At 52.8% G+C, this 26,667-nt stretch overlaps 7 protein-coding genes across 7 annotated transcripts; 4 read left to right on the plus strand and 3 right to left on the minus strand.

Moving 5' to 3' along the window:
• Positions 1-159: 159 nt before the first annotated feature.
• Positions 160-2,364, plus strand: BO80DRAFT_388063 (crossover junction endonuclease MUS81). Its single transcript, XM_025717072.1, has 4 exons — positions 160-365; positions 424-593; positions 643-1,049; positions 1,096-2,364. The coding sequence occupies exons 1-4, from the start codon at positions 274-276 to the stop codon at positions 2,197-2,199; spliced, it is 1,773 nt and encodes a 590-aa protein (XP_025572622.1). The 5' UTR covers positions 160-273; the 3' UTR covers positions 2,200-2,364.
• Positions 2,365-2,646: 282 nt separating this feature from the next.
• On the minus strand, positions 2,647-7,097 carry BO80DRAFT_413068 (putative copper resistance-associated P-type ATPase). Its single transcript, XM_025718040.1, has one exon. It carries the CDS (start codon positions 6,711-6,713, stop codon positions 2,943-2,945), a length of 3,771 nt encoding a protein of 1,256 aa, XP_025572623.1. The 5' UTR covers positions 6,714-7,097; the 3' UTR covers positions 2,647-2,942.
• Positions 7,098-8,001: 904 nt separating this feature from the next.
• On the plus strand, positions 8,002-10,910 carry BO80DRAFT_427594 (transcription factor TFIIIB subunit BRF1). Its single transcript, XM_025720048.1, has one exon. The coding sequence runs from the start codon at positions 8,419-8,421 to the stop codon at positions 10,690-10,692; it is 2,274 nt and encodes a 757-aa protein (XP_025572624.1). The 5' UTR covers positions 8,002-8,418; the 3' UTR covers positions 10,693-10,910.
• Positions 10,911-11,845: 935 nt separating this feature from the next.
• BO80DRAFT_447658 (sugar transporter-like protein) lies at positions 11,846-13,893 on the plus strand (the record flags this gene model as incomplete). The annotated part of the gene is made up of 9 exons (XM_025721617.1): positions 11,846-11,930; positions 12,003-12,202; positions 12,259-12,557; positions 12,619-12,883; positions 12,935-12,950; positions 13,016-13,093; positions 13,153-13,269; positions 13,332-13,470; positions 13,551-13,893. The coding sequence occupies 9 exons, from the start codon at positions 11,846-11,848 to the stop codon at positions 13,891-13,893; spliced, it is 1,542 nt and encodes a 513-aa protein (XP_025572625.1).
• A 565-nt stretch (positions 13,894-14,458) lies between these two features.
• Positions 14,459-15,900, minus strand: BO80DRAFT_166084 (uncharacterized protein). The gene has a single exon (XM_025713909.1). The coding sequence runs from the start codon at positions 15,776-15,778 to the stop codon at positions 14,675-14,677; it is 1,104 nt and encodes a 367-aa protein (XP_025572626.1). The 5' UTR covers positions 15,779-15,900; the 3' UTR covers positions 14,459-14,674.
• Positions 15,901-17,541: 1,641 nt separating this feature from the next.
• glfB (UDP-galactofuranose transporter) lies at positions 17,542-19,024 on the minus strand (the record flags this gene model as incomplete). The annotated part of the gene is made up of 6 exons (XM_025720990.1): positions 17,542-17,910; positions 17,970-18,377; positions 18,430-18,647; positions 18,698-18,703; positions 18,771-18,838; positions 18,894-19,024. The coding sequence occupies 6 exons, from the start codon at positions 19,022-19,024 to the stop codon at positions 17,542-17,544; spliced, it is 1,200 nt and encodes a 399-aa protein (XP_025572627.1).
• A 3,768-nt stretch (positions 19,025-22,792) lies between these two features.
• BO80DRAFT_427601 (protoporphyrinogen/coproporphyrinogen oxidase) lies at positions 22,793-25,230 on the plus strand. Its single transcript, XM_025720049.1, has 6 exons — positions 22,793-23,116; positions 23,197-23,266; positions 23,323-23,403; positions 23,464-23,814; positions 23,874-24,299; positions 24,362-25,230. The coding sequence occupies exons 1-6, from the start codon at positions 23,034-23,036 to the stop codon at positions 24,947-24,949; spliced, it is 1,599 nt and encodes a 532-aa protein (XP_025572628.1). The 5' UTR covers positions 22,793-23,033; the 3' UTR covers positions 24,950-25,230.
• The last annotated feature ends 1,437 nt before the right edge of the window (positions 25,231-26,667 follow it).

The raw sequence follows: 26,667 nt of genomic DNA on the forward strand, positions 1-26,667 counted from the left end.
TACTAGGGCCTTCGGCCAATTAGAAGCCCGTATTGTATTCTGCACCGCCACAGTCATGCCACAGAACAGCCACACAAGAAATACTACCTAAATAGGAAATACGCGTCTGATGCGTCCCGAAGCCGCGTTCCAGACCAAGTAGATTCAAACTTCCCCTCCCAAACCTAGAACACAGCCCCATCTCTCATTGTCGGCGAAAGCAGGGCTGAACATAGTATCTTTTGCCTGATACCCTGATACTACCTCTATACCCATGGGTATAACCACGGAATCATGAGGGAAATGTGTGCAAACCCCCTACTGCTGGAGTGGATCAAAGAATGGCTAGACCAGGCTCGAGAACGGAACAGCAAGGGCGCCATCGTGTTAGTATACTCAGACTATACACTCTGGCAAGCAGAGCAGATCCTAAACGTCTTGCAGATATAAAAAAGCATACGATTCGATGAAAGCTTGTCCCTTGGTCTTCCAACACCCGTCCGAGGCCCAGCAACTAAATGGACTTGGTCCCAAACTATGCGATCGGCTGACCGAGAAGCTCAAAGCCTACTGTGAAGAAAATGGGCTCCCAATGCCTGAGCATCCCCAGAAGTGTGAGTAACTGTATTCTTGATGTCGCTGAACAGGTGCTAAAAACCGTAGCCGCAAACAGCAAAAGGCCATCCGGCGGAGGAACAACAGAAAGCCAGCCAGCAAAGAAGCCACGAAAGGCTAAACCTTATGTGCCTACCCTACGGTCTGGACCATATGCATTGATTCTGGCCCTTGCAACGCTCGACGAGAACTCTTCTCAAGGTCTAACCAAATCTCAACTGATTGAGATAGCACAGCCAAACTGTGACAGTTCGTTCACGGCTCCTAGCGACACATCGAAGTTCCACACAGCTTGGAGCTCCATGAAGACATTATTGCAGAAAGAATTTGTGTATGATTTTGGACGCCCTCTGAAGAAATATGCGCTCACAGAGGAGGGCTGGGAGATCGCGAAGAGGATGAAAAAGGTTGCTTCGTCATCAGACCAAGGCATATTAACTTTTGGAAGTCAAGCGGTAAGACCTGTGTACATCATGTTGCAACGGTATCTGACGTGCACAGGGCATGCGTACAAGCGGTGCTGATGATTCTCAGTCTCAACACGATGCTGGTGGTAACAGTACTGCTGTCCCAGGAGCTCTCCACCGGGAAGTACTTAATGTTGATGAGGCGCCTCAAGTCCACCGAAATGTGCAAGGAGAACTACTCAATGATGGAACAGTCACTCCCATTACCATCCCATCTGACAGCTTCACAGTCCAGCTGGTTCTGGATGTGCGTGAAGTCCGGTCATCCAAGGACAGAGATTACATTTCCAATGAACTAAGCAAGAAGGGAGTTTCTCTCGACGTGCGCGCACTCGAGCTAGGTGACGCCATGTGGGTTGCCAAATTCCACAACCCAGCCTTCCTATCCCAATACGGAGAGGAAGGCGACGAGATCATGCTAGACTGGATCGTCGAGCGAAAGAGACTCGACGACCTCATCGGGTCCATGAAAGACGGAAGATTCCACGAGCAAAAATTCCGTCTTCGCCGCTCAGGCGTGAAAAACGTCATCTACCTCATCGAAGAATTTAACGTCACGCAAGACGTCAACAGCGTCATGGCATCCAAATATAACGAAATGGTAGCCTCCGCCATTGCCTCGACGCAGGTCGTCAACGGCTATTTTGTCAAGAGAACCAAAAACCTCGACGATTCAATCCGCTACCTAGCGCGAATGACTTTCCTCCTGCGCAAAATGTTCAGCTCCTCCCCAGGTGAAACCCCCTCCAACACGCTCAGCCTCATCCCCAGTCGCCAGCTATCCTCCTCCCAATCATACCTCAACACCCTTGAACGTCACCGAGCAGAGAACCCCACAGTCACATACGCCGTTACCTTCACCACCTTCTCCGCTCTGACCTCCAAATCCGACGTCCTCACCCTCCGCGACGTATTCCTCAAAATGCTCATGTGCATCCGAGGTGTGACGGGAGAAAAAGCTATCGAGATCCAACGACGCTGGCCGACCCCGCAGGCATTCATCCGAGCTTTTGAAGAACTCGATCCCAAAGACCGGGAGAATATGGTTTCCGATCGAATGCAAACGCTCGTGGGCAGGAAGAAGATCGCCAAGGTTCTGAGCAAGAAGATCGCAGAGGTGTGGGGCGAGGATGGTTAGTTCAGATTGAGAAATTTACGCTCATATGAGACCGTGGGCAGAAGAGAATCATACAGTGGGAACCATCGCCACATGTAGTAATTTATGGTGTGAGATGCTTGTCTGGTGGATCACCAGGTTTAACTCGATGTGTACGATATTCCACAATTCCTAGATAGGCGAAAGAATACTCCAAATCTTCCACAACTATATAATAAGCAGCAATATAAGGTATACGGATAGTGTCGTCAAGTACCAAATTTCTATTTTGTGGTATTTCTCTCCAGTCACATATCTATGTCTTTGCTCATGTTCCCGATATCCGTGTTGTGTGGCGTGGCCTCTCATCCTCCCCACAATATCTAAGCGTCTAATCCAAGCAGTTTGCTGGATTGAACAAAGTCATCCACCAACTCCATCATTCTCTAGTGCCTACGCCCAACCACTTCTTGACATTAGACACTTCCTGCACATTCTGGAGCTATATACGAGTAGCAGTACAACTTTCGAAAGCATGAAAATATACAATCATCTCAATACAACACCATACTGATATCACATTCATTCATCATCACCAGGACGAATTAAATGTCTGCGGTGGCATGCTCATATCCACAGTAAAAAAACATATATCGAAACCAAGTTATAAAAACCCAATTCCCGAAATACCCAGCCCAACCAACCTCCAAATCAAGATACCAAATATCCATAACGAAATGATGAACACAGGAATAGTATAGAAAATTCGTGACAATCATAATCGCCTATTCCGGCAAACGAAACAACTTGTTAATCGTCCTCTTATCAAGCCCCAACGCAAGACTGCTGCAAACCACCGAAATGCTGCTCAGAGCCATAGCCAATGCAGCCCAAACGGGGCTAAGTCTCCAGTGTGTATTGACCGTGACAATGGCATCTCCCACCATCTCATGCTTGTGACCGCTCACGATGGGATAGAAGACACCGGCGGCGACAGGAACCAGGCAGCAGTTGTATACCAACGCCCAACCGAAGTTCAATTTGACGCGGTTAAAGACGCGACGGCTGAGCAAGACGAGCTGCAGGATTGTGTCGAGTTCGGAGTTTAGAAGAATAAAACTGGCGGAGTTCATGGCCACATCGGAGCCCGAAGCCATGGCGATGCTCACGTCTGCTGCTGCAAGGGCGGGAGAGTCGTTCACGCCGTCCCCGACGAAGGCGACGATGGATCGGGGGCCGTTTTCGGTACGCTGGCTTTCAGCTTCGGAATCCGTTCGAGGGGTGAAATTGCCGTCTTGGACTTGACGAACAAAATCCGCTTTTCCTCCGGGCATCACGTTCGCCATGACGTTGGCATGGGGGATGCCTACCATGTCTGCGACGGCGTATGCAGTTGTTTGGTTGTCGCCCGTGCACATGAACACGTTAACTTTGCGCTTCTGGAGCTTCGAGATCACCTCTGCAGCATCGGGTCGGATAGAGTCAGAGATTGCAAAGACAACTGCGGTGGAAAAGGAAGGGTTGTTCGTGGCATTGGAATCCACTCGGCGGAGCGCCAATATCGCAGTGGATTTGCCGGCTGCTTGGTATTTCGAGAGAACTTTGGAAAGGTGGCCGTCATCATCATCGGTCGCCAGGCTCTGCAAAAGATGCTGGTTGCCAATAGCAGCTTCATAGTGAACTGCCGGGTCAGATTTTTCACTGGGATCTCCCACTGACAGGGTGAACACTCCTTTCATTCCTTGACCGGATATCTCTTCAATGTCTGAACTGCTTACCGTGACCGAGGGCTTCTCTCTACAGAATGTAGTGATCGCCCGGGCGATTGGATGATTGCTACTTTCCTCGAGCTTTCGGGCAAGTGTCCAGGCCACCTGCATCATGCGGGCATCCGTAGTGATTGCTTCGTGATCGGAAACCTGCAGACTACCGCCCTCTGTGAGAGTCCCCGTCTTATCGAACACAATGGCATCGAGGCGGCTCGCTTCTTGGAAGGCCTCGCCTCCTCCTTTGACCAAGATGCCTTGCCGAGCAGCCAGCCCACCACCGACGAAAAGTGCAGTTGGTGCGGCGAGTGCTAGACCACAGGGACAGGCCACGACAAAGACTGCAATTGCAAATTCAAGGCTCCAGAAAGTCCAACCGCCGCGTGAGACGTCAAGGTAATCATAGGGCAGTGTTCCAGAATGTCCGAGAGCGAGCCAAATGACGAACGTCAAAATTGCAATCAGGGTGATGATCGGAACAAAGTGCGAAGTGAGCAAATCTGCGACTCTCTCTAGAGGGGCACGTCTGCTCTGACCTTCTCGCACCACCGAGATGATCTGATCTAACATGGACGATCCCCCAATTGCCGAGACCTTGACCTCGACTGGTTGTCCAACGTTCACAGACCCTGTAAAGACTTGGTCACCTGCTGACTTGCTGACCGGTCTGGATTCTCCGGTCAAAGAGCTTTCATCGAATCGATAAGAGCCGGTTCCAACGACCACGCCATCTGCCGGGGGCGAGGCACCATGGGGTATGCTGACCACGTCGCCAACCTCCAACAGGTCGATGTTGATCCGCTCATACCCATCCTCCGCGAGCCGATCACAGTCACCGGATTCATCTGCATCACTTGCGTTGACCCTTAACAAGGCCTCTGTCGGCCGCAACTTTCCAAGAGATGCGACCGCATCGCCGGTCTTCGCCTTGCTGTATGCTTCCATAAACCGTCCAGCAAGAATGAACATGGTGAGAAATACGACAGTGTCGAAATAAGTTGAGCTGTGTGTGCTAGACGTTGATTCCATAGCTGCATCCATGATCAGAACAGCCAACGATGAGACATACGCGACCGTTGTTCCAGCGGAAATGAGGAGATTCATGCTGCCAAACCGGTAAAACCTGCGCAGAACCGGGGCACGACTTCCAGGACGCCACAGGGAATAGATCTCCTTCATCGCTCGCACGTGGAAGATATCGGCGCCGTAGAACATGACTGGCGTGGTCATGATGAAAAGGGCCCATTCAAGGCGCGAGGCATCACCAGCCCACATCGGTTCTTCCAGGAATTTGCGAACTTTGTTCCTTGACGGCACTAGGCTCATGAACACGATACCAAGGAGAAATGTGGGAATCGCCACGACCAGAACGAAGAGAAAACGGGTAAGCAGTCGACGTCTTTCGTGCCGCTGCATGGCCCGTGACCGGTCCTCGATGCTTGGGGGACGATAGACGGTGGCAGTGAATAGATCATGCGCGGTGTCAATGGTTTGGAGAATCTTCCTCACTGTGAGAGCAGGCGGCTTGGGCGTATAAGTAACTGCCAGAATTGGGTTTTTCACAGACAGGCTGCCATCGACTTTCACATCGGGGAGTCCAGTTAAAGCTTGTATAACCTTTTCGGGACAATGATGACAGAACATACCATCCACATGGATGGACACGGTCCTCTCTTCGACGGCTGCTTCATCACGGTCCAGTATCAGGGGAACCACACTATTAACCGAAGCATCGTAACCTAGGTCTTCGATCTTCTCCACGATATCGTCAATGTGTTCACGCCCCTCAAACTCGACTCTGCCACTGTGGGTTAGGAGGTTGACCGAGACTTCAGTAACAAAAGATAGCTCCTCAAGCCCTCGAGTGACAGCCCCTGAACACGAGCCACAAGTCATGCCGCCGATGGAAATGTCAGCGACGAAGGTCGAGGAGGATGCTTCCTTGCGCTGAGAGTGCACCTTAACCTTGTTGACTTCATCAAGTGATGCTTCAAAGCCGATATCCTCAATCTGCTCAACGACCTTTTCTATGTTGGACTGAGGACCAGTGAAGACCACCGCAGCGCTGTTAGTGAGGAGATTGACGATGATATCCTCGACAAAGTCCAGTTGTTTGACTTCGTTCGTGATGCTGTTCGCACACGATGCGCAGCTCATCCCGCCAATGCTCACACGAGCATTGAACTTGCCTTCAGCTTCTGACCGTGACCCCACGGATGTGCCGCTCATTATGGACCCTTGACGTACTAAACTTCGGAATTCCGATTCGGATGGACTAGGTTTACCATCGGTTCGAAGACCACTGTACCGATCCTGGGGTAGACGAGAAGCACCATCTGCTAAGTCATCGCCGGCCGCGAGTCTGTCCAGCTCCTCTTTTCTGCAAGCGTCACAGTTTTCGACATGTCTGCTTCCCGAAGCTGGTTTGGAGCTCGAATTGGGCTGAGTAGTGAACAGTACCGAGTCGCGGGGTAGCCATGAGGTGGTATCAAGTTCGGATATTACTGAGCCTCTAGGCTCATAGGTTGTAACGTGGTGGACATCAAAAGCAGCCTCCACCAAAGCTGTGGCTAGGTGTGATGGATCTGTGTCGTCATGATGAACGACGCGTACTTCATGTGTGAGGACTGAGACGTCAATCTGCTTCACTCCACCAAGGTCTGATAGGACTTCATTGATGTATGCGACACAGGAGGAACAGTGAATATTGCTGACCAGGAATGTGCTTTTCAGAAGTCTCGAGTCCTGTCCGGCAGAGGCTTGAGAGGACGGGCCTGTCATCGGCGACATTGTCAACGGGCGAAAAGGGAGGCGCCGTCACTGCAAGAAAAGCCTGACAGAGTCACAGGAAGGGCAGTCGATGGCAGGTTGGGCCAGTCGAGCTTTATCAAGGATGCGATACCCCACGAAGCCGAGACAATTCATGCAACACGCCTGCCTAGTGTAATAGCTCAGGAGATCCCATCCAGCAATGAGAGCGGCAAACATGCAATGTCGAACGATAAGCTGTTGCCTTTGGTGTCTGAGATTAAGTCTTGCTAACTGGTAGCGGCGCCTAGGTATGCAGATCGCGATTGCTCAATCTGCAGGTAAGGGATGGGGGCAGGCAAAGTCTATATATGGGCAAGGAAAGAAGGAAGAAGAGGGAGAGAAAAATCGGGATCATGGTTGATATCATTTCTAATTATTCCATGGGAAGGGGCAACCTGCGCGGTTTGTGCGTAAACGGTACTTAATGAAGCTCTGACCCGCGCACAAATGGCGCATTCCACTCATATCCACCGGACGAGATGATGTAAGTCATCATCGGTAATGACTAGTACAGACGCCCCTGGCTCCAGCAAACTTGCCATGGCTCATGTGATGGTCTCACTCCTACCTATGACGATTGGTCCGAATGCGCGATCTTGCTAAGAGAGGGTGCCTGTGAAGAAGGACAGCCTGATAGGTCCTGAAGCGGTGACGATGAAATTAATGATGTGGCGGAAAGCTCTGACAGATGCTAGCGGAACCTTGAGTCATGTTCCAGATAAGCTAGTCTACTCCGTACCAGAGGGCGAAATCTCTCCTAGATTAGATTCGGCTGATCCGGGCTGCTCCCGACTCCGAGACATGATCAATAATCATGGTTCTCTTGTTTCTTCACGACTGTTTGACTTAGCCCGGGAAAGTGAAATCTGCTCGACCGCCGCAAACGGTCAGGGTTGGTTGGTTGTCGGGGAAAAAACGATGGTACTCGCGGCAATGATTGCTACATGGACACAAGTCAAGTGAGAAACATTTGCACCGGAATAATTTCGAGATAAAAAAAAAGAAAAAAGAAAAAGAAGAAAGAAAACTCCATCTGCGCATGTGCTTTCAGGTGCCAGGTTCCATAGGCTGCCCTCTCCGGACTGCGTGGAGGTGGCCAGTAGTGCTCGGGGAAGATCCTGGGGGGGATTCGAACGAGGGACACAGAGCGACTCAATGAAAGAAACGGACCGAGACCAGGCGCGTGCCACGTGACCCGCCCACTGGACCACCGCGACGGGCGCGTCATATTTTTCACGTCGGTGATGCGTCGCGCCCACCTTTTACTCTTCTTTCATCTCTTATCTGGCCGTATCACTATACCCTCGACGATCAATAGCGACCATCCGCGGTCTCGGATTGTGCTGGGGTTTCGAAGCGAATCCATCGTTTTGGTTGTCGCTTACTGGTCTCCTCTGCTGTCCCTCCTTGGTCTCTTGGATCCCCGCGGGGAGTGACACTCGTGTGGCCTGTTCTCGGTTTGCCTTGTTCATCGCTCTCCCACCCGGTCTGCCTGGCTCCTTACTGCCCCATTCATCCCTACGATTGGACCACGCCGCAACCAGGATCAATGCGTGGGACTCCATAGGCATGCCAATTCAATAACACCCGTTGATTGATCGTTCGCTTTTCCTATTCTTATTGGTACAACTCTCGACCGCTCGTGGACTTTACACCCCCGCAGGGCTATCCCATCATATCCACCATGTCTGTCCCTCGGCCTGGGATACGTCCTCCCATGCCTCCGAAGAGTGGCCCAAGAGCACCTATGGGAAGATTGGCCAGCCTTAAACCACCCAATTCAACTCCGATCAGGCGTCCCCAGCCTATTTCTCGGCCTCAGCCAACCAGGCCAACCACCCACCCGAAAACCACCACTTGCCCTAACCCCGGCTGTCCGGCCCCTCATATCGTCGAGGATGACGGTCAAAAGGTCTGTTCCGGGTGTGGTACGGTTATCAGCGAAGCAAACATCGTCTCCGAAGTCACTTTCGGGGAAACCTCATCTGGTGCTGCCGTCGTTCAGGGTACCTTTGTCGGAGAAGACCAGTCCCACGTCCGCAGCTATGGCCCGGGTTTCCAGCGCGGAGGGGCTGAAAGCCGCGAGATCACCGAGCAGAACGGAAATCGGTACATCACCCAGCTGTCTCGTGCCCTCATGATCCCTGAGAGCGCCATGAAGGCTGCCGGTCAGGTATTCAAGCTTGCGGTCGGACTGAACTTCATTCAAGGTCGAAGGACCAAGACGGTAGCCGCAGTGTGTCTATACATTGCATGCCGTCGACAGGATGGTAACACCGTCATGCTTATTGATTTTGCCGATGTTCTTATGATCAACGTGTTCAAGCTGGGTCGAACCTACAAAGCACTGCTGGACGAGTTGCGCCTAGGCGGCAATGTTTTCCTAATGAATCCGATTGACCCTGAAAGTTTGATCTACCGGTTTGCTAAGCAGCTCGAGTTCGGGTCCGCTACCATGCAGGTGGCTAGCGAAGCGGTGCGAATCGTTCAGCGAATGAATCGCGATTGGATGACGACAGGTCGTCGTCCCGCCGGTATTTGTGGTGCCGCCTTGATCCTTGCAGCCCGGATGAACAACTTCCGTCGTACCGTTCGAGAGGTTGTCTATGTAGTCAAGGTCACTGAGATCACCATCAGCCAGCGTCTAAATGAATTCAGCTCGACAGAGAGTGGTGAACTCACGGTTGACCAGTTCCGTTCCGTGCAACTGGAGAACGCTCATGATCCACCTTCCTTTGCTAGAGCTAGAGATGGAAGGAAGCCGTCCCGATCTTTTAAGCGGAGGCCCACGGAAACGGCTGCCGAGATCGAAGGGGATGTACAAGAAGCACAGCAGCCTAGGCGGGTTGACTCAGATGGCTTTGCTATTCCTAACCTTCCCATTGATCCGGCATTGATCGCGGCTAGCAGCGGCCAACGCCGCCAATCGACTGCCTCTACCGCAAGCGAAGCCACATCGGAGGCTGGGGAAGAAGCCGCCAAGCCCGGTCGACACAAGGGTCCGAAGCGGCCTCCGCTTCCCGCTCCCTCGCCTGACCAGATTGCATCTGAAGAGGCATTGGAAAATGAGATGACCGCCCTCTTATCCAAAGGCTCGAATATGATTGAGACTGGTGTCGGTCCACCCAGGAAGGTCGTGTCGGATAATGCGGAAATTGACGCTACCGAGTTTGAGTCGGATCCCGAGGTATCTAACTGCCTGCTTTCTCCCGCCGAGGTCGAGATCAAGGAACGGATCTGGGTACATGAGAACAAAGACTACCTCCGTGCGCAACAGGCCAAAGCGCTAAAGCGAGCTCTGGCGGAAGCTGATGCACGCCCTGGCGCCGACGGCCGTGTGCATAAACCGCGGAAGCGCCGCCGAGGTAGACTGGGAGACGTTGCCTATCTTGAGGGCGATGGTGAAGACGGAGACGGCCGGAGCACTCGCGCCTCAACTCCTGCAGAAGCTACTCGTCGGATGTTGGAGAGGAGAGGGTTCAGTAAGAAGATCAATTACCGTCTCCTGGAGTCCCTGTTCGGTGAAGAGGGGGCCGATGAGGCCTCCAAGTCCAAGGAAGAAAGCTTGAGCCGCAGCCAGAGTCGCAGCCAAAGCGTTATCTCACGACGCAGTGCCAGCATCGAACCAGAGGCGGCCCCGAGGGGTGCGGGGCTTGCAGCCTCCTTGACCACCAGCCAGCCCATCGGAGGTCCTGTGTCTTCTGTTGCTCCGGTGCGTGGCTCTACGGAGCATGTTACTCACACCGGAGCACCGGCCGATCAAGCTGGAAAAGTGGGCCAGAATGAGGAGGTCCTTGGTCCTGCTGATGGGGCAAAGAACGGATATTCGGATGGCGAGCAGGAGGATGATTACGACGAGGAGGATGATATGGAGGATGATCCCGACGGGGTTGACGCGGCATTTGCAGGAAACTACGGGGACTACTATGACGAAGGCAGTGATTATGATAGTAACTGAAGTTGCGATGCTCGCACTTGCAGGGTTGGGGGTTCCACAGCAAGGCATGTACATAGAGTCCGGCGCCAAGTCGGCGGGAATTTGATACCCAGTCATTCCAGGCTTAATCTTAAACGGCAAGTGGCCTCGTCGCCTTCCCTTTGGGGCCATCATCACGTGTGGCCGCAGCGAAACCAAGTAGACACCAGAAACCGGAAACCGGGAACCTCCCCACGCCACCACCACCTCATCCAACACCGTCGTCGTCCCGTTCTTTCATCTCTAATCCATCTCTCTGGGGGGCTCTCGAATCTGACCTCCTGTCTGGGCCCGGCTTTTGAACCCCCCGGGCCTTGCAGAAACCTAATTTCGAGGCCCTCCGCCGTCCTCTCACCGGTCGTCACCATGACTCTCCCCAGCATGTCATCGACCCAGAATGCTAGTGGTCATCGCGCTATTAATAGCTGCTTTAGCTGCCTGGCCTTTGGACCTCGCAACCTCGGTATCATCAAGGCAAGGGGTGTCCCCTGCTGGGGCTCAATGATGCGAGTTGGTACGGAGTATTCTCGGTCGAAAGAAGCCGCCGGCTAAAGAGAGCTCCTGAGGCATATGATGATGATGGTCGAAGCACCAGAACTCAGTCTTTGACCATTCGTAAAAGTTACTCCGCGTCGACGCGGCATATGAGTCATGTCATGGCCTCTGGTGGTGATATCTGCCCTGGAAATGATACTCCCGGGTATATCCAGCCCTGTACCTGTCGGAAGCCTACCCTCCGCAGCCCCTGAGGAATGTACAAGGTGCGCAGGTCGTGTCGTTGAATGCTACCATCGCGTCGTCTGACTCGCTGGACCGTGTTGTAGGTCCTGCACTCCATCCTATTGCGGCATTTCCCGAAACCTGGTATGGAGGATCCTGCGTCGATCTCCAACGGGTTACTAGGGCTTCTGATATCGGACGGGGATAGCTAATCATGAGGGGATCATTCAGGCTGTTGTGCTTCCTGTGCACCAACTCAGTGTGTGCCACGGGTCCACAGCAGTCTTGACCCCCTTATTCTCGCCGTCGGTGACAAAGTTAGGAGTAGTGCTTCTATATAAATACTTCCAGTATACGGTCGACTTGAGGCTTGGTTCTTGTTGCTCATCCTCGCTTTGCTACAACTGCTGCGAATATGGTCAAATTCAACATGTACGGGCGAGGGCTGCGCCTTCGACTGGCCATCATGTTCACCTGCCAGGCGGCATTCATTTTATTCGGTAGGATCCTGGCAAGCGTCCGAAGTGCAGTCTAGTGCAGCATATGTTGACCCTCCATCTTGTCTTGGGCAGGCTACAATCAGTCTAACTTCTCCGGGATTACCAATAACGCGGATTTTCTTGAGGTTGTCCATCATCCCAGCACGGCAGTCATGGGGATCATGGTGTCTATATACAATCTGGGCTGTCTGGCCGGCACAGGGGTCTCCTTCCTAACTAGTGACAAATTAGGCTTTCGAAGGTCCATGTGGCTTTCGATGTGTGTAATCATAGTATGTGTCGCTATGATGGCTGCAATGCACATGCAGATGCTAATGGCGTTCTGCAGATTGGAGCTACGGTCCAGACATGCTCCTACTCCCGAGCACAGTTTCTCGTGTCCCGGTTTGTTACGGGCATCGGAGTTGGCGTCATGACAACCATCGTGCCCGTGTACCAATCAGAATTATGTGATGCACGGAGGCGAGGAATGTACGTCTGCGCTCAACCTCTTGCCGTCGGGGTAGGTATTACCATTTCCTACTGGTTCGACTACGGAATGAGCTATGTCGACGGCCCTATCAACTGGAGGCTTCCCCTCGCCTGTCAGATGGTCTTCGCGCTCATCGTTATCATACAAATTCTCGGGTAAGTTCAAACTGGACGCGTAACTAGAGTGAAGGGCAGCTCATCTGACGGCGGTGGATAGACTTCCGGAAAGTCCTCGATGGCTGTGCCGTCAGCATAGACAGCAGGAGGCCGTGCAAGTCCTCTGTGATTTCTATGACCGACCATCAGACGATCCCAAGGTGATCCACGAGGCAGAAAGCATCTTTCGGGCAATCGAAACTAGTCAGGCAGAGTACAAGTGGTCCGAGATTGTCAAGAAAGATGAGCTCCATACCGGGCGACGGATCTTACTGTCCTACGGGCTGCAGTTCATGAACCAGATGGGAGGACCCGGTTTGATTGTCGTACGTAGGGTCTGATACGTTCGTGACTCGAAAGCTAACCCCGTGCTCCAGACCTATGTCACGACAGGTAATAACCACATGACCATTCGTTCATGTGCGGTCCGATCAATGGCTAATGGAAGACAACACTAGTCCTAGAGGATAACGTGGGCCTGGATGCCAAGCTGAGTTTATTGCTCGGTGGAGTGATCCAACTGATGTTTGTCTTGGGTACACAGGAATTCTGGACATCCCATCGTGGCAACAGGACGCTGATCATGCTACCTTAGGAGCCTTCTATCCCATCTTTTTCTGCGATCGACTGGGACGGCGTAGTCCAATGATGTGGGGATCCTTCGGTCAATTCGTCTGCATGCTGATGATCTCCATTCTTCTGTCCTTCAAAGGTAAGCCTAAGTTCAGTCCAAGGCTGGGGCCTGGAGTCAGGAAATGCTCTAACGCCCAGCAGGGACGACTTTAGAAAAATCGGCCGCCACGGCCTCGGTGGCGTTCTTCTTTTTGTTCATGCTCATCTACGGAGCTACCATCAACTGCATACCATGGGTATACGGCCCAGAGTTACTTCCTCAACATGTTCGCACGAAAGGGTACGGCCAGGATAATGCTCACTCAACTACTCACCCCATTCCAAGCGGTGGCGGGCTAACATCTCCACCAACCCAAATAGGCAAGCCATCGGAATTTCGGCTAACTGGCTCTGGAGTTTCTTCGTGGCCATGATATCTCCGACGTTGATCCGAGAGCTGGCATGGAAAGGCTACCTCATCTTCACCTGCTTTAACCTCATCTTTGTGCCTGTGAGTCGCGATCGCGGAACATACATTCCGCTTCCCACCGCGCCCAGCCTGCTGACGGATCGTTTTGCGTTTCAGATCTTGTATTTCTATTATCCCGAGACGGCGAACCTCAGTCTCGAGGAGATTGATTCCTTGTTCACAGATAATAAGGGACCCGCGGTGCCGGAAGATGATAAGGGATTTACTTGGGTGGAGGTTAAAGCCGTGAACTAGGTAGGTCGGGACCTGCCAAGACTGGGCGGTAGGTGTAACTACGGTGTTGGATAGACCATTTTCTTTCTCCTCGGAGAAAGTATCGCAGCAGCAAGGTGGATATAGTAGATAGTTGAAAGAGTACGAGTGGTGTGAGCGTGAGGATCAATAGGTAGATTGGGGGTGTTGTTGGTGCTGGGATGCGGAGGGGGGAGATTAAACTCAAGCAACGCAGATTTACTATGGACCCTGTATGGCTAAGTCTGTATATGGAAAGGCTGGCAGGCTGCCCTGACCGCCACTTGCTACTTCCCCTCCTCACTGGATGTTTTTCGCTCGCACTCAGTAACATAAGATTATTTCTTTCCATTCTTTTTTAATTGTCTGATGATATGTGTGAAAATGGCAAATATATATCAACAACCAGAGAGGAAGAAGGGTGAATGAAAAGTGAAAACAAAACAAACACATGTGATCCGGCCGGCCACATGACCATCCCATCCATCCGAGCCATCCCAACCCCCTTTGCGCCAAAGAAAGAAAAAGCCAAAGAGAAAAGGAAAAAATCCACAAACATATGTCAATCCCGGTTAATTACGATGGCGTAGCATATGACAGAGACAGCACCAGGAATCAGAAGAGAAAAAGAAAAAATTTTTGGCTGCCGAGATATGTGAGCGTGTGCGAGTCCGGTGAGTCGAAAGTCGCTTTCGCTGTGTCGTTGAGTAAGTTCGTTCATCGTTTTTGCGATGGTTTTAGTTGAAGATGCTTTTCTGCTGCTGTTCATGAAGATACCGGTGGCTTACGCGTCGATCTCCATCCCCGTCCCCATTCCTACGCTGTTGTTCAACCCCATGCCGTTGCCGAGATTCATAGGCTGGGCACAGAGAGTCTGAAGAAGCGGAAGACCCGAGTCAGCAGGGTTCGCTCCCAGGATGTTCTGAGCTCCCATCGAGGTCATGCCGTTTTGAAGTGGTCTGTCGGCGGCATTCAGGATCTGAGTACCCTCAAAGACGATGGGAGATGACCGGAGGTTCATGAGGCAAGCTTCCCAGGTTGAACCCACGAGCTGTGCTTGGGTGAGATCATCATTGAAGAGATAGAAGGCCGATGTATTCGCCAATCCCATCGGCGTTGTTGGCCGTGCCGTGACGAGATAGGCATTCAATGCCCGATTCTTCAAGAGAATCTGTGAGTCGGCCAGATACGCCGCGAACTGTCGATCAATATACTTCTTCCAGCCGCGCACCGCAGCTGCCATATCCGAGTCATCAGTCGCGATGCGCTGCCAGCTGATGCCAAGGAGACGGGTGGCGTCGTCGACAGTGGGTTCTTCGGAGCGGTTACCCACGTTGAGGATCCGGCGGTTGTCGTCTTGTTGGTCGGTTGAGTGCAATTTTCGCTGGATGGAGGAGAGGGTGATATCGTCGACACTGGGAGCTGAGGGATCCAGGCGCTGGGATTTACGGCCAGAGGAAGATGGGTTGCCGTCACGACGGGCCGAGGCCGGCACAGCGGTGGTGGCATTCTCGACGATTTCTTCGTACCACGTGCCGGTCTGGCTTTCGGCTGAGATGGCCATCTTGGTGCGCGGGTTCAGAAGCACCATGCCTTCGCCGTAGATGGGCTCTTCCACCTGCTTTCGCATTGACGGAGCAGCAGCGGATCCAAAGGACATTGAGGTGTTGTTGCCGTTGATGGCTTCTTCGAAGGAGGCATCGTCTCGCGACCTCTTGCGAGAGGGTCTGGATGGGAAGAGGTTGTTGTTGGAGGCGAAGAAAGACCTCGACTCTGGGTCGGGGGTGAACTTCGGCTGGCGAGGGAATTGAACAAAAGCGTGATCCTGGCGAGGGGATAGGACCATCGCCGGGCCATCGGAGAGACTGTTGAGCAGCATGGGGCACATTGTGACTGAGGGTGATTCGCGGTCGAATGGAGCGACTACGATGATGGATGGAAAGGATCGGACCTGTTCTGTCTGTCCAGTGAGCTAGAAACTATAAGTGTGAGCAACCTGTGGATCTCGCGATCCAAGCTGTACCACGAATGGCAGGGCACCAAGGGAGAAACAAGAGGTGCGTCGCGAACGGTCGTGGCGGCAGGCAGGACAGGAGAGATGGGTGGAAGGGTACGAGACGGAAGGATATATATCAGGTGATGGGGAGGGAGTTTGGAGATAAAGAGCAGAGATGAGGCGATGGATGGATGGCAGCAGGGGAAGAGAATTGAAGGGTAGAAGAAAGAAGGAAGGGGAGAGAAGAAGGGACGGATGGAAGACACGAGGAAGGAAGGAGATGCGCAGCCGGCAAGCAAGAAGTGAACCACGGGTGAACCGGGTAGATGTGGAGGTGAAGGTGGAGGATGGAAAGGTGGAAAAAAGAGGAGAGGAGGAGGAAACAGGCGGACGCGTGAGAGGAAGAAGACGACGAAGAAGAAGAAGAAGAAGAAGAAGCTGCTGCTGACGGATGCGGACGAGTGATGGCCGTCGCAGGTCTCGGAGCTTCTTGGGATGCGCCTGCGATCCATTGCGGAGAGCAGGATTTGCCTGCCTCGTTACCGCCCATTACCCACAATACCCTCCTCTGGCCGCCCGCGCGATCCCCGGCATACCATACCTGACCGTATGAGCTGCCAGGCCCACCGGCCTCAGATCGACCCGTAAGGACTCTGCCATTATTGGTCGATGGTCCATCTTCCCGGGCAACGATGCGGTGGGGGCCCCTCCCCAACGCCGACCATGATTGGTGTATCCTGCAAGCCCTGTCCGCGCGTCAGCCCTCACAGGAGCCCCTGCCGTCGAGAGGGCCAAGGTCATTGGCTGATCCGTCGAGCACAAGCCCGAGGCTTTTGGATGCCCCTTGATTGGCTCGAGACTAAAGGCCGCATGGACTGCTGACTGATCACCGACCAGGGGAGCCAGGCTTGGCCGCCTCAGCCAAGGAACCTAGCAAGGCTAGGCCACCCTCGGCTCGACCTGGAATCTGCCTCCCAACGCAAAAGTACCCCCCCCGTTACTCCGTACCCTGGCCAGGAATCAATCACGCGCTAACACGGACATGGACGAAACTCGAAATTCTATTGGGTCGAGCAGGTTACACTCATCACGTAGTAAAGAAAAGATCCTATAGTAACAGTAGGAGGGGAATCAAACGAGCAAAGACAACGGGCGAAAGCGACATTCGACACCAAAGCCTCCTGCTAGTTTCACACGTCACAAATGTTGTTCATCGAGCCAAATCGCATGCAACACACCAACAAAACCTTCTAGAGCGAGGACACCAGGGCAAATGAAAAAAACTTCAAGTTAAAGAGATATAGAACAGAAAACCGTCGGATCCGTGATCCAAGTCGTATCAACCGTGTCCTCTGGGCACAGCTGCATTCCCTGCATGTGGCCGGCCCAGATACACTCCGCATCCCAATTCGTAAAGAACTACCCCAGTGAAACATTATCTTTATAACGGTATATGTCCATACATATCCAAGCATGGACGGAGAAAGCGATCGTGGGGGCGGGTGGAACTTTTCACCCGGGGACCTTCCTGTCCCCATACTCTCAACTCACGAGCATCAGCCACTTGACTCCCTTGTCTCACCTCGCACCTGCCTGCCTATTGACACCATTAATGGAGGCAGACCAGTTCAACCACGTCAAACCTAAGGATTCGCTCAGGCCTTTCCAGCAGTAGCCCCACCGAGCATTCCCTTGACGCTGGCAACAGACTCGGGGGCGTAGCTGGGGGCCATGGATCCCATCAGAAGGAAGAGGATAAGGACAACGGCACCGAGCACGATGAACTTGCGCTGCGCGGGGTGGTTGACACCGTACTCGGCCCAAGCACGGTTGGCCTGGCCAGTGTACTCCTTGATCTTGTCACCGCCGAGCTTGTAGTAAACGAGACCGACAAGAGCAACCGAGTAGCCGAAGAACTGAGTAAGGGTAACGGGAGTCTGCCAGATCATCATAGAGGCAATGACGAGAAGGATATCCTTGAGAACACCGCAGAGGGTCATGACGAGGGAAGAGGTCTTGCCGATCTGTACAAGGGCATCAGTACTCCGTTTCTGGGGTGGCAGCGCAGATGAGAGGTTCTTACCAGGAAAACGACGGAGACGTTAAGGAGGAAGGCAACAACGGCATTGGCCAGCAATGTCCACACACCAACGTTGTAGACGTGGGTCATGGTGAGGTTCGGGACCTCGAGGAACAGGGCAGTGACACCGTTCATGACAGCACAGACCGGGGCGAAGTAGTAAAGGGAGACAAGAGGATCCATCTTGTACTCAGCGGAGCTGAGCAAGCGCTGAACCATGACCAGGCGAGTGGCCTCAAACACAATACCACCAAGCTGGAAGAGGAATCCAGTGAAGACGAACCGGATCTCACCGAAGGAGGCAATGATAACACCAATAACGATAATGCTGACGTTCATGAGCACCTTGAGGTTGACAGGAGCCATACCCATGCCCCAAGTGGCGAACAGGACAGCAACCGGGGTGGTAGCCTGAGGTCAAGTCAGCAATCGAGGTCCCTCATGCTGCAGGTGTTTAACTGACCTTGAGCATCTGGATGAAGGCAACACTCAAGTACAGATAAGTCACGTTACCGCAAATCAAGCTCAGACTGAAGAAAAGACCGATCGGAACAATGGCACGGAGGTACACGCGGCCAGTCATCTTCACGGTTTTCCGTCCATCGAGCAGAGTTGTGGTGCGCGCAAGAAGCTGGGTCATGAAGGTCGCAAATGCCAGATGCCATGTTGTAAGGATAATAGCTGGGAGACATTAGAGCTGAGCATATGAGCGCGCAAGAAGAGGAACATACGGAAACCTAGAAGAGGGAGAAAATACGATTAGCCATGTGGTCAATTCGGCCAAGTACCAAGTGTGGGACTTACGGAACTGAGCATAGTCCAGAATATGCTTGTTGAACAGAATAACGCTGGAACTCAAGGTGATCCAGACACTGGGCTTGTCTTAGTACATTGTCGGCCTTTTGCCAGCTCCTCAGAGCGACTCACCCGACATAGACAGCAGGGTGAAATGCTGCCTTGGGAGGCTCCGCCTTATCAACGGCGGGATTGACGGTGGGCAGAGTAGGCTCCGGACGAGACACCTCTCCCGAGGTTCTCACTTTTTCGCCTTCGGACATTGTGAAAGTGCGAGTCTGATCGGATAAGAAGCGTTGAAAGTCGAAAGGGCGCGGCCGCAGAAGGCTGCTTTGTCCAAACTTGGCGGAGGCCAGGGGTGAAGGTTATCCAGAAGCGGCGGGAGAAAAAAAAAGAATAGGGCGGTGGCAGCGAAGGTGGGATGGTCAAGAAGCCTAAACGAGGGGAAACGAGTGAGACAAGAGTTGGACGGAGAAAACGAGGGTAAGGGAGGGACTGAGAAGCGAAGCAAAAGATGCGAACTGAAGGGTCGAGGAGTGACGAGGAGGGGAAGGGAGAGAGAGAAGAGGGAAGATGGAGGTAAATTTCTCTCGGGGACGGGGGGGGTCAGCAGCAGGGTTTCGGGCAGGAGGACGTACGGCTTGTTTTGTTGGATCGCAGATGCAGCAGCGTGAACGCGGCACGGGAAGAACGGTCAGAGTAAGATTATTTAGGGGGGGCGAGAAGAGCAGGGCAGCACCGAGAGAGGGAGCGGAGAGTCGGAGACAGATCGTGGCCCGGAGCGCGATATGTCGTTCGTTGGATCAGGATGGCCGGCAAGCTTAGGGGACTGACTTAGTAGTCTTAGTCTCCTCTGGACCCGGACCTGAACTCCCCCAAAGTTTAGCGGCTGGCATGCATCCATCCTACTTCCTTCGTACATATGGAGTACTTACGGTGGACTTCCACAGACCACAACTCAGTGGATGGGGAGGGGGGGGTGGTGGGGGGAGGAGGAATGAACCGGAACCAGACTTAGGATGATGATTCCATCACATTGCCTATCACCTCGCCTGCCTTGCCTATTACTGTGCTTACGATGGATGTACGTGGTCTGACAGCCTACTCAAACTGATTGAACTTTCTTTTTGGCTTCTCAATTGATCCTTGTTATTTGGATTTTGGTGTCACTTGATCCCCTACATCCATTGCTGGCGATGATTATAATTAGATGCCATTCTTACCACATCCAGTCGGCTATCTACCCCATGGCCACCGCAGTTGAAACACCACCAGTGGTTCTGACGGGCGGTTTCGTGTTCTAGGCTGGGAGACAAGCCCAGGTCGGTGGAGGCGCGAGTGGAGCGGCGAGGGGCGAAAAAAAATAGCGGGCTGGGTCCCGGCATATTAAAATATTAAATGCTGATAGATCGAGACCATGGTTAGATACGGTACGAGTATTGGCCATACGCTGCTGCTGCTTCCACAGGCTTGCGGGCACCAGCTCTGCAGTCTGGGTACCGTATCGATCCCCGTAAGGATAATCGTCCACCCCGTGTCACTCAACGACTCCAAGGACTTCTTCGGCTCTTCTTATCATCGACGGTCAGAGAGGAATTCACTGCAACCGTCGTCAGGATATACTTCCTGACCGTTTCCATCGTCATCGACCCAGAGCCTGTTTCATCATATGCTCGGACCTCGCCTTGATTGCGCAAAATATATTAATCTACGGATATTGCTGTCTTATAATTTTATTATTCCAATCTGCAGGTGGATTGGCGACCTTGAAACCCTCTATCGATGATTCGGTGCAGGGCGTGGGGCGAGGCGACTCGACGGAGTGTTCATCACTCTCGTGGCGAGTGCTGGCGAGCGCTGGTGGTTGGTGTCAATCTCCAGGTCCCCACCGCTGGGCGGCCAGTCGAAGATAGTCAATGGGCAATGGGCAATGGTCGTTGCCCCTTTTCCGTCTGCTCTGAACATTCATGTTATCCATGAATTATTATTATGGGGCCCCGAACGACCTTCCTTGGTCGGCAACGCCTTCTCTTTTTTCGCCCTTTTGCCTTCTTTTTCTTTTTTCTTTTTGAGAGAAGGAAAATGGCCAATCGCATCTGGTAGCCCAAAAAGCTGATAGTGCGTCCGGAATTCATACTTTTAATAGTACCATAGGGAGATATCCAGAGGTACTCCATCCAGACCCTGTTTTTCCCGAAACCGCTCTGGGTTGATCGGATTGTGTCAGATAAGACAGCCAGACGCTGATTGAGGGAGAGGAGGGAAGAAACAACATCAACCGCGACTGCGACAATCAGTGTTGATCAAAATTAACGCCGGCTGGGTTGGTGCAGGACGCATTACGCAAGCAGCCCGCCAGCCAAGCACTGTCTTACCCGCGTTCAGCGGCCACTTGTCCATAGCGCCGCCGCAAAGGTCCCTTGCCGGTGGGGAATGCGGCGATCTGATGGCTGAGAGCCTGACGCCATCACTATGGTTCAATGGCGTTCAAAGGAAATGGTACGACGGAGCCGTCCTGCGGTTGCCCGTTCCCTCAGGGACTCGTCCCAGACCCACGAGGGGTCCGGATAGTTCTGTCGTATGGAGTCCCGTTCGGATGTGTCCCATCCTCGGAACGAGATCACAATGGCAATTGTTGGTCGCCGGTTCTCGATCGCCCGCGGATTCGAGGTTCCATCAAGGCAATCGAGTGTCGAAGCAAAGTTCTTACCACCACTGAGGGATTGCGCGTCCGTCAGAATTAAGGGCATTGGCAAAAGGGCCAAATCTCAAAGGACAGGGGGCGAAAATCGAAGCTTTTGTTAGTGCATCTGGGCCCTTAGTCCCTGGGTGGATGAGAACTCCATCTGCTTGCATCTCCGATCCCAGACGGGTTAAACTGATAACCGTTGAATGCACTTTCTGGAAAAAGATCTCCTATGTCTTTCCATTCTGAGAAGGGCAATCGGTGGAACCAGACGAGAGTTGCCCGGCTCATGTGTTCTCTACCTTGACGTGACAGAGGGTCGAATAGGGGATGATCCTGTTGCCGATGCTCGCCGTCGACATCCTCCTTGGCCAGTCAGATCAGTTGACATCCACTGGCCGTAGGGTGTAGTACCCGACGGGCCCTTGTCCTGCCCGGGTGTACGTACACCATGGATACACAGCACCGGGATTAGTCGCTAGTTGCCCTTCAGGATGGCGGGTGGTTGGTGATCTGACCCTCACTGGCGGAGTACCGTACACCTCCAGCTAGCAAGCTGAAATATCCCCCGAGTAGGAGTACACCGTGCCAGATCGGGATTCGCGGGCTTAAACTGGATATCCCAATATAGCTGCAAGGCCCTTGGTAGGTATAGATCCCCAAGGATTCCCATTCAATGGGATATTCATAGTACTCTTGTTCTCAAGATCCGTGACTGCATCGCATTGCTATTCTAGGAAGTCGGCAACCATCACTCCGCCAGGATGGAGCCAGATGGAGTACGGAGTAGGATGGAGGTCTACGGAGAACTGAAAAGGACCCTTAACCAAGCGGGAGCAATGCACATGCATTCCACCAGCCGTCCGGAGTAGATAGATAGCCCCTGGCAGGCCGGTGCCTGCCGAGAAATCCCCATGAACCCCGTATCACGGTATCCCAGAGCTTGGACGGTGGACTCTGGAGAGTAGGTGCTGCATTCAGACGTGACGATAAGCAGTGAACTGGGACCAATCGTACCATCGGAATCTACGGAAAATTGATTGTTGCGTGTTTCCATAGTCGTGAAGCCTACTTCGTAGCTGGGCGCAGTTTGGATGATCGGATACTATTCTTACATCTCATGCATCCGTAAATAGGCCTGATTGCACAGATGGCGCAAGGCAATTACTTCCCAAAGCGACCTGCTGACCCATGCGTTCTCCAGGCGTTTAAGATGAGGGATGATTTGGATTGATTGGAGTTGGAAATTAGCTTTGTCCCCTTTGCCCCTTTTCCAAGGCTCCGCGACTGGGGCGGCGCCGACCCGAATTAATATTAATATTAATATGGATTCGTCCTAGTGGCCTTTTTTTGGGGAATTCCGAGAATCCGATTGATTGATCTGTTAGGGCCCAAACTTGAAACCGACTCCCAGCGCCCCCCCACCGCCGTGCTTGTCACGTTTCGCCTTCCCGACCGACCACCGACTGCTACACCTATACCTTACGGCACTCTCCTCCCTTTCTCGCCCTCTTCTCCTCATCCCCTCCTCCCCTCTCTCTCTCTTATAATACTGCAGCCTCCTGCAGCTTCACCTCTTGTCTTCTATGCTTAGCCTCGCTCGCAGGACTTTGAACCGTGTCCCCAGCTTTCAGGATATTCTACAAGGCAGGATGACCCACCCCGATATGTAAGGAGTGCCCCCCCCATCCTCCCCGACAAGCTTCCAACTGCCCGTGAAACATGTGCTGACTGCTGCCTTTGCTCCAGCTCCGTTGACGTTCTCGTCATTGGTGCCGGCCCTACTGGTCTCGGTGCCGCGAAGCGTTTGAACCAGATCGTACGAATTGCCCGCCTATCGTTTACAATCCCTCGAATACTGATTGCTTGGTGCAGGATGGCCCTTCTTGGTTGATCGTTGACAGCAACGAGACCCCCGGTGGTCTTGCTTCCACCGATGTGACTCCCGAAGGCTTCGTATGTTCATTCTAGCTGCGCCTGCAACAACAGACAACGATTGACTGACGGCAATTGCAGCTCTTCGACGTTGGTGGTCACGTTATCTTCTCCCACTACAAGTACTTCGACGACTGCATCAACGAGGCCCTCCCCAAGGATGACGACTGGTACACCCACCAGCGTATCTCCTACGTTCGCTGCCAGGAGCAATGGGTTCCCTACCCCTTCCAGAACAACATCTCCATGCTTCCCAAGCATGAGCAGGTCAGGTGTATCGACGGCCTGATCGACGCTGCCCTTGAGGCTCGCGTCGCCAACACCAAGCCCCAGAACTTTGACGAATGGATCGTTCGCCAGATGGGTACTGGTATCGCCGACCTTTTCATGAGACCCTACAACTTCAAGGTTTGGGCTGTGCCTACGACCAAGGTAGGTTATCGGAATCAATGTTCCTGTGACAATTCAGGTGCTGATACGCCAATTTTTAGATGCAATGTGCTTGGCTGGGTGAGCGTGTCGCTGCCCCCAATGTCAAGGCTGTGACGACCAATGTCATCCTCAACAAGACCGCTGGTAACTGGGGTCCCAACGCTACTTTCCGTTTCCCCGCCCACGGCGGTACTGGTGGTATCTGGATCGCCGTCGCGGACACTCTCCCCAAGGAGAAGACCCGCTTCGGTGAGAAGGGCAAGGTTGTCAAGGTCAATGCCAACAACAAGACCGTCACCCTGGGTGATGGCACCACCGTCGGCTACCAGAAGCTGGTCTCCACCATGGCCGTCGACTACCTTGCTGAGCAGATCGGCGACCAGGAGCTCGTCGGCCTCACCAAGGAGCTCTTCTACTCTTCCACTCATGTTATCGGTATCGGTATCCGTGGTGAGCGCCCCGAGAGAATCGGTGACAAGTGCTGGGTAAGTTTATCTGCGTTTTGACCAGAAGCAAGATGGGCTTGGACTAACCCCGTCGCCTTTAGCTCTACTTCCCCGAGGACAACTGCCCCTTCTACCGTGCCACCATCTTCTCCAACTACTCTCCTTACAACCAGCCCCAGAGCTCCAAGAAGCTGCCCACTCTGCAGCTCGCGGACGGCTCCAAGCCCCAGAACACTGAGGCCCAGGAGGGACCTTACTGGTCCATCATGTTGGAGGTTTCCGAGTCTTCGATGAAGCCCGTCAACTACGAGACTCTTCTGGCCGACTCTATCCAGGGTCTCGTCAACACCGAGATGCTGAAGCCCACCGATGAGATTGTGTCGACCTACCACCGCCGCTTTGACCACGGTTACCCCACCCCCTCCCTGGAGCGTGAGGGCGCTCTTACCAAGATCCTGCCCAAGCTCCAGGAGAAGGACATCTGGACCCGTGGCCGCTTCGGTAGCTGGCGCTACGAGGTTGGTAACCAGGATCACTCGTTCATGCTCGGTGTTGAGGCTGTGGACAACATTGTCAACGGCGCTGTCGAGCTGACTCTCAACTACCCCGACTTCGTCAACGGTCGTCAGAACACCGAGCGTCGTCTGGTGGACGGCGCCCAGGCGTTCTCCAAGAACAAGGCGCAGTAAAGGATGCGATGTTTATAGAAAGTACATGGGTTTTAATCTCTTTTTTTGAATGATTCCAGGGGCAAAAGATTTTAGAGATCTGTTTACGATCAACGGGAGCCACTTTGCTTTTTTCTTCTTGTTCTATCTACTTTAACCTATTTACCCATTTTTGAAAGCGATGTATGGGAGATGTCTTTGCAGCCCATTTTGTGATGCGTATCACCGATTTCTTTCTACCTAGCTTTCCACGAGACCATCCTAGACATGAATAGATGTTTCCTTGCTATGGTATATGCTCAAAGAGTCTACTATTATTTTCCGAATTGATCCTGCTTGATGACGTGAGTTAGGTGATCACCCCGTGCCAATCCACCCTGACCGATGAAACGAGCCAAGTCAAATACAGCCCAGCCTCTAGCTCCCTCCTATCTGCGCTCTACACTCTACATGCTGGTTCCAATTCCACACGCAGGACTACTGTACATCCACCTCCCTCCCCTCCTAACCCGTCACGAAAATATGATCTCTGATGAACCGTAGATCATCGCATGAGCATCTTTCTCCGTAGAAATCCAGTACCTACATGATACATCGTACCTGGTCCCCACTACCCCGGTCCTTTTCTTTCCCGCCTGTCTACCAAAACCAATCCGTGCAGTATATATAGTAAAGTATACCAACGAAACCCACTTACTCTCATAAGGCTGAGGGGTGGACGGGGCCAGCCATCGGGGGTTTCACTACGTCATGGGGGGAGCGGGATATTTTATCTTTGTGAGTACTATGCATGGAGTATTGGGTGATTAACGGACGATGATTGGATTTGTAGTATTCTGTCAGACTGTATGGGGTGTTGGATATGTTTATGTTTGGATGAGTGGATGAGTGATGGAGTGTAGGAGACATGGAGAGTACGACTGGATATCTATATCTTTTGTTGGTGTAGAGGAAAAGTAACAGTTGCTGCACCTCTTCATAAGGTAAAGTACTATAAGCATTTATATATATATATATATAAAATATCCAACTAAAAGCATACATGACTTCCCACGGAGTACCATAGTACATAGTAAACAAAGCTCCTCTGCATAATGTTACTGTATCTATCCTATCCGGCAAGACCCAACTAACTCACCCGTACCGTACGTACCAGACCAAACCAAACATACAATCCAGGCACTCAGGCCCAGAGCGGGACCCCGAAACGGCCAAGCGGGGCAGGCCGCGTAAGATGGATGGAGTGCAGAAACCCGCCGGCGCGGGAGGAACTTAAAATAGCCAGCCAGCCGGGGGGGTCATCCGCGATGGCGATCAACTGGGTCGGGATGGCGAGGAGGGTGGTGACGATGATGGCATTGTTTCACATAAGAAAGTCATGATGGTGGTTGAGTATACCGTGTCAGGAATACATAATCGATTCCTTGTTGGGGGTGACGGACGGCCGGCCGCATTGTAACCTTGTCATCGACTCGGTCCGTTTCAGCCTTATCGAACGGTCGACTGTCGAGTTGCATCCGCGTCCCAGGGAACTTGGGCCCGGAGAATTCGACATTCGCTAATCCACCGCTCTAATGTCTACACAGCCTGTCCTTCCCTACAGTTGACGCTTGACAGCTTGCGTGATGGATGGCTCAGCCTTGGGGACGTTGTTGAATGATGACGAATAACCTCACGGAACCCCACGGTCATTGGATGCGGCCACCACTCCGCCCCCAGGCTTTACGTCCCAGTCCACG

The sequence above is a fragment of the Aspergillus ibericus genome (assembly GCF_003184845.1).
Source record: "Aspergillus ibericus CBS 121593 unplaced genomic scaffold BO80scaffold_37, whole genome shotgun sequence".
Classification (NCBI taxonomy): domain Eukaryota; kingdom Fungi; phylum Ascomycota; class Eurotiomycetes; order Eurotiales; family Aspergillaceae; genus Aspergillus; species Aspergillus ibericus.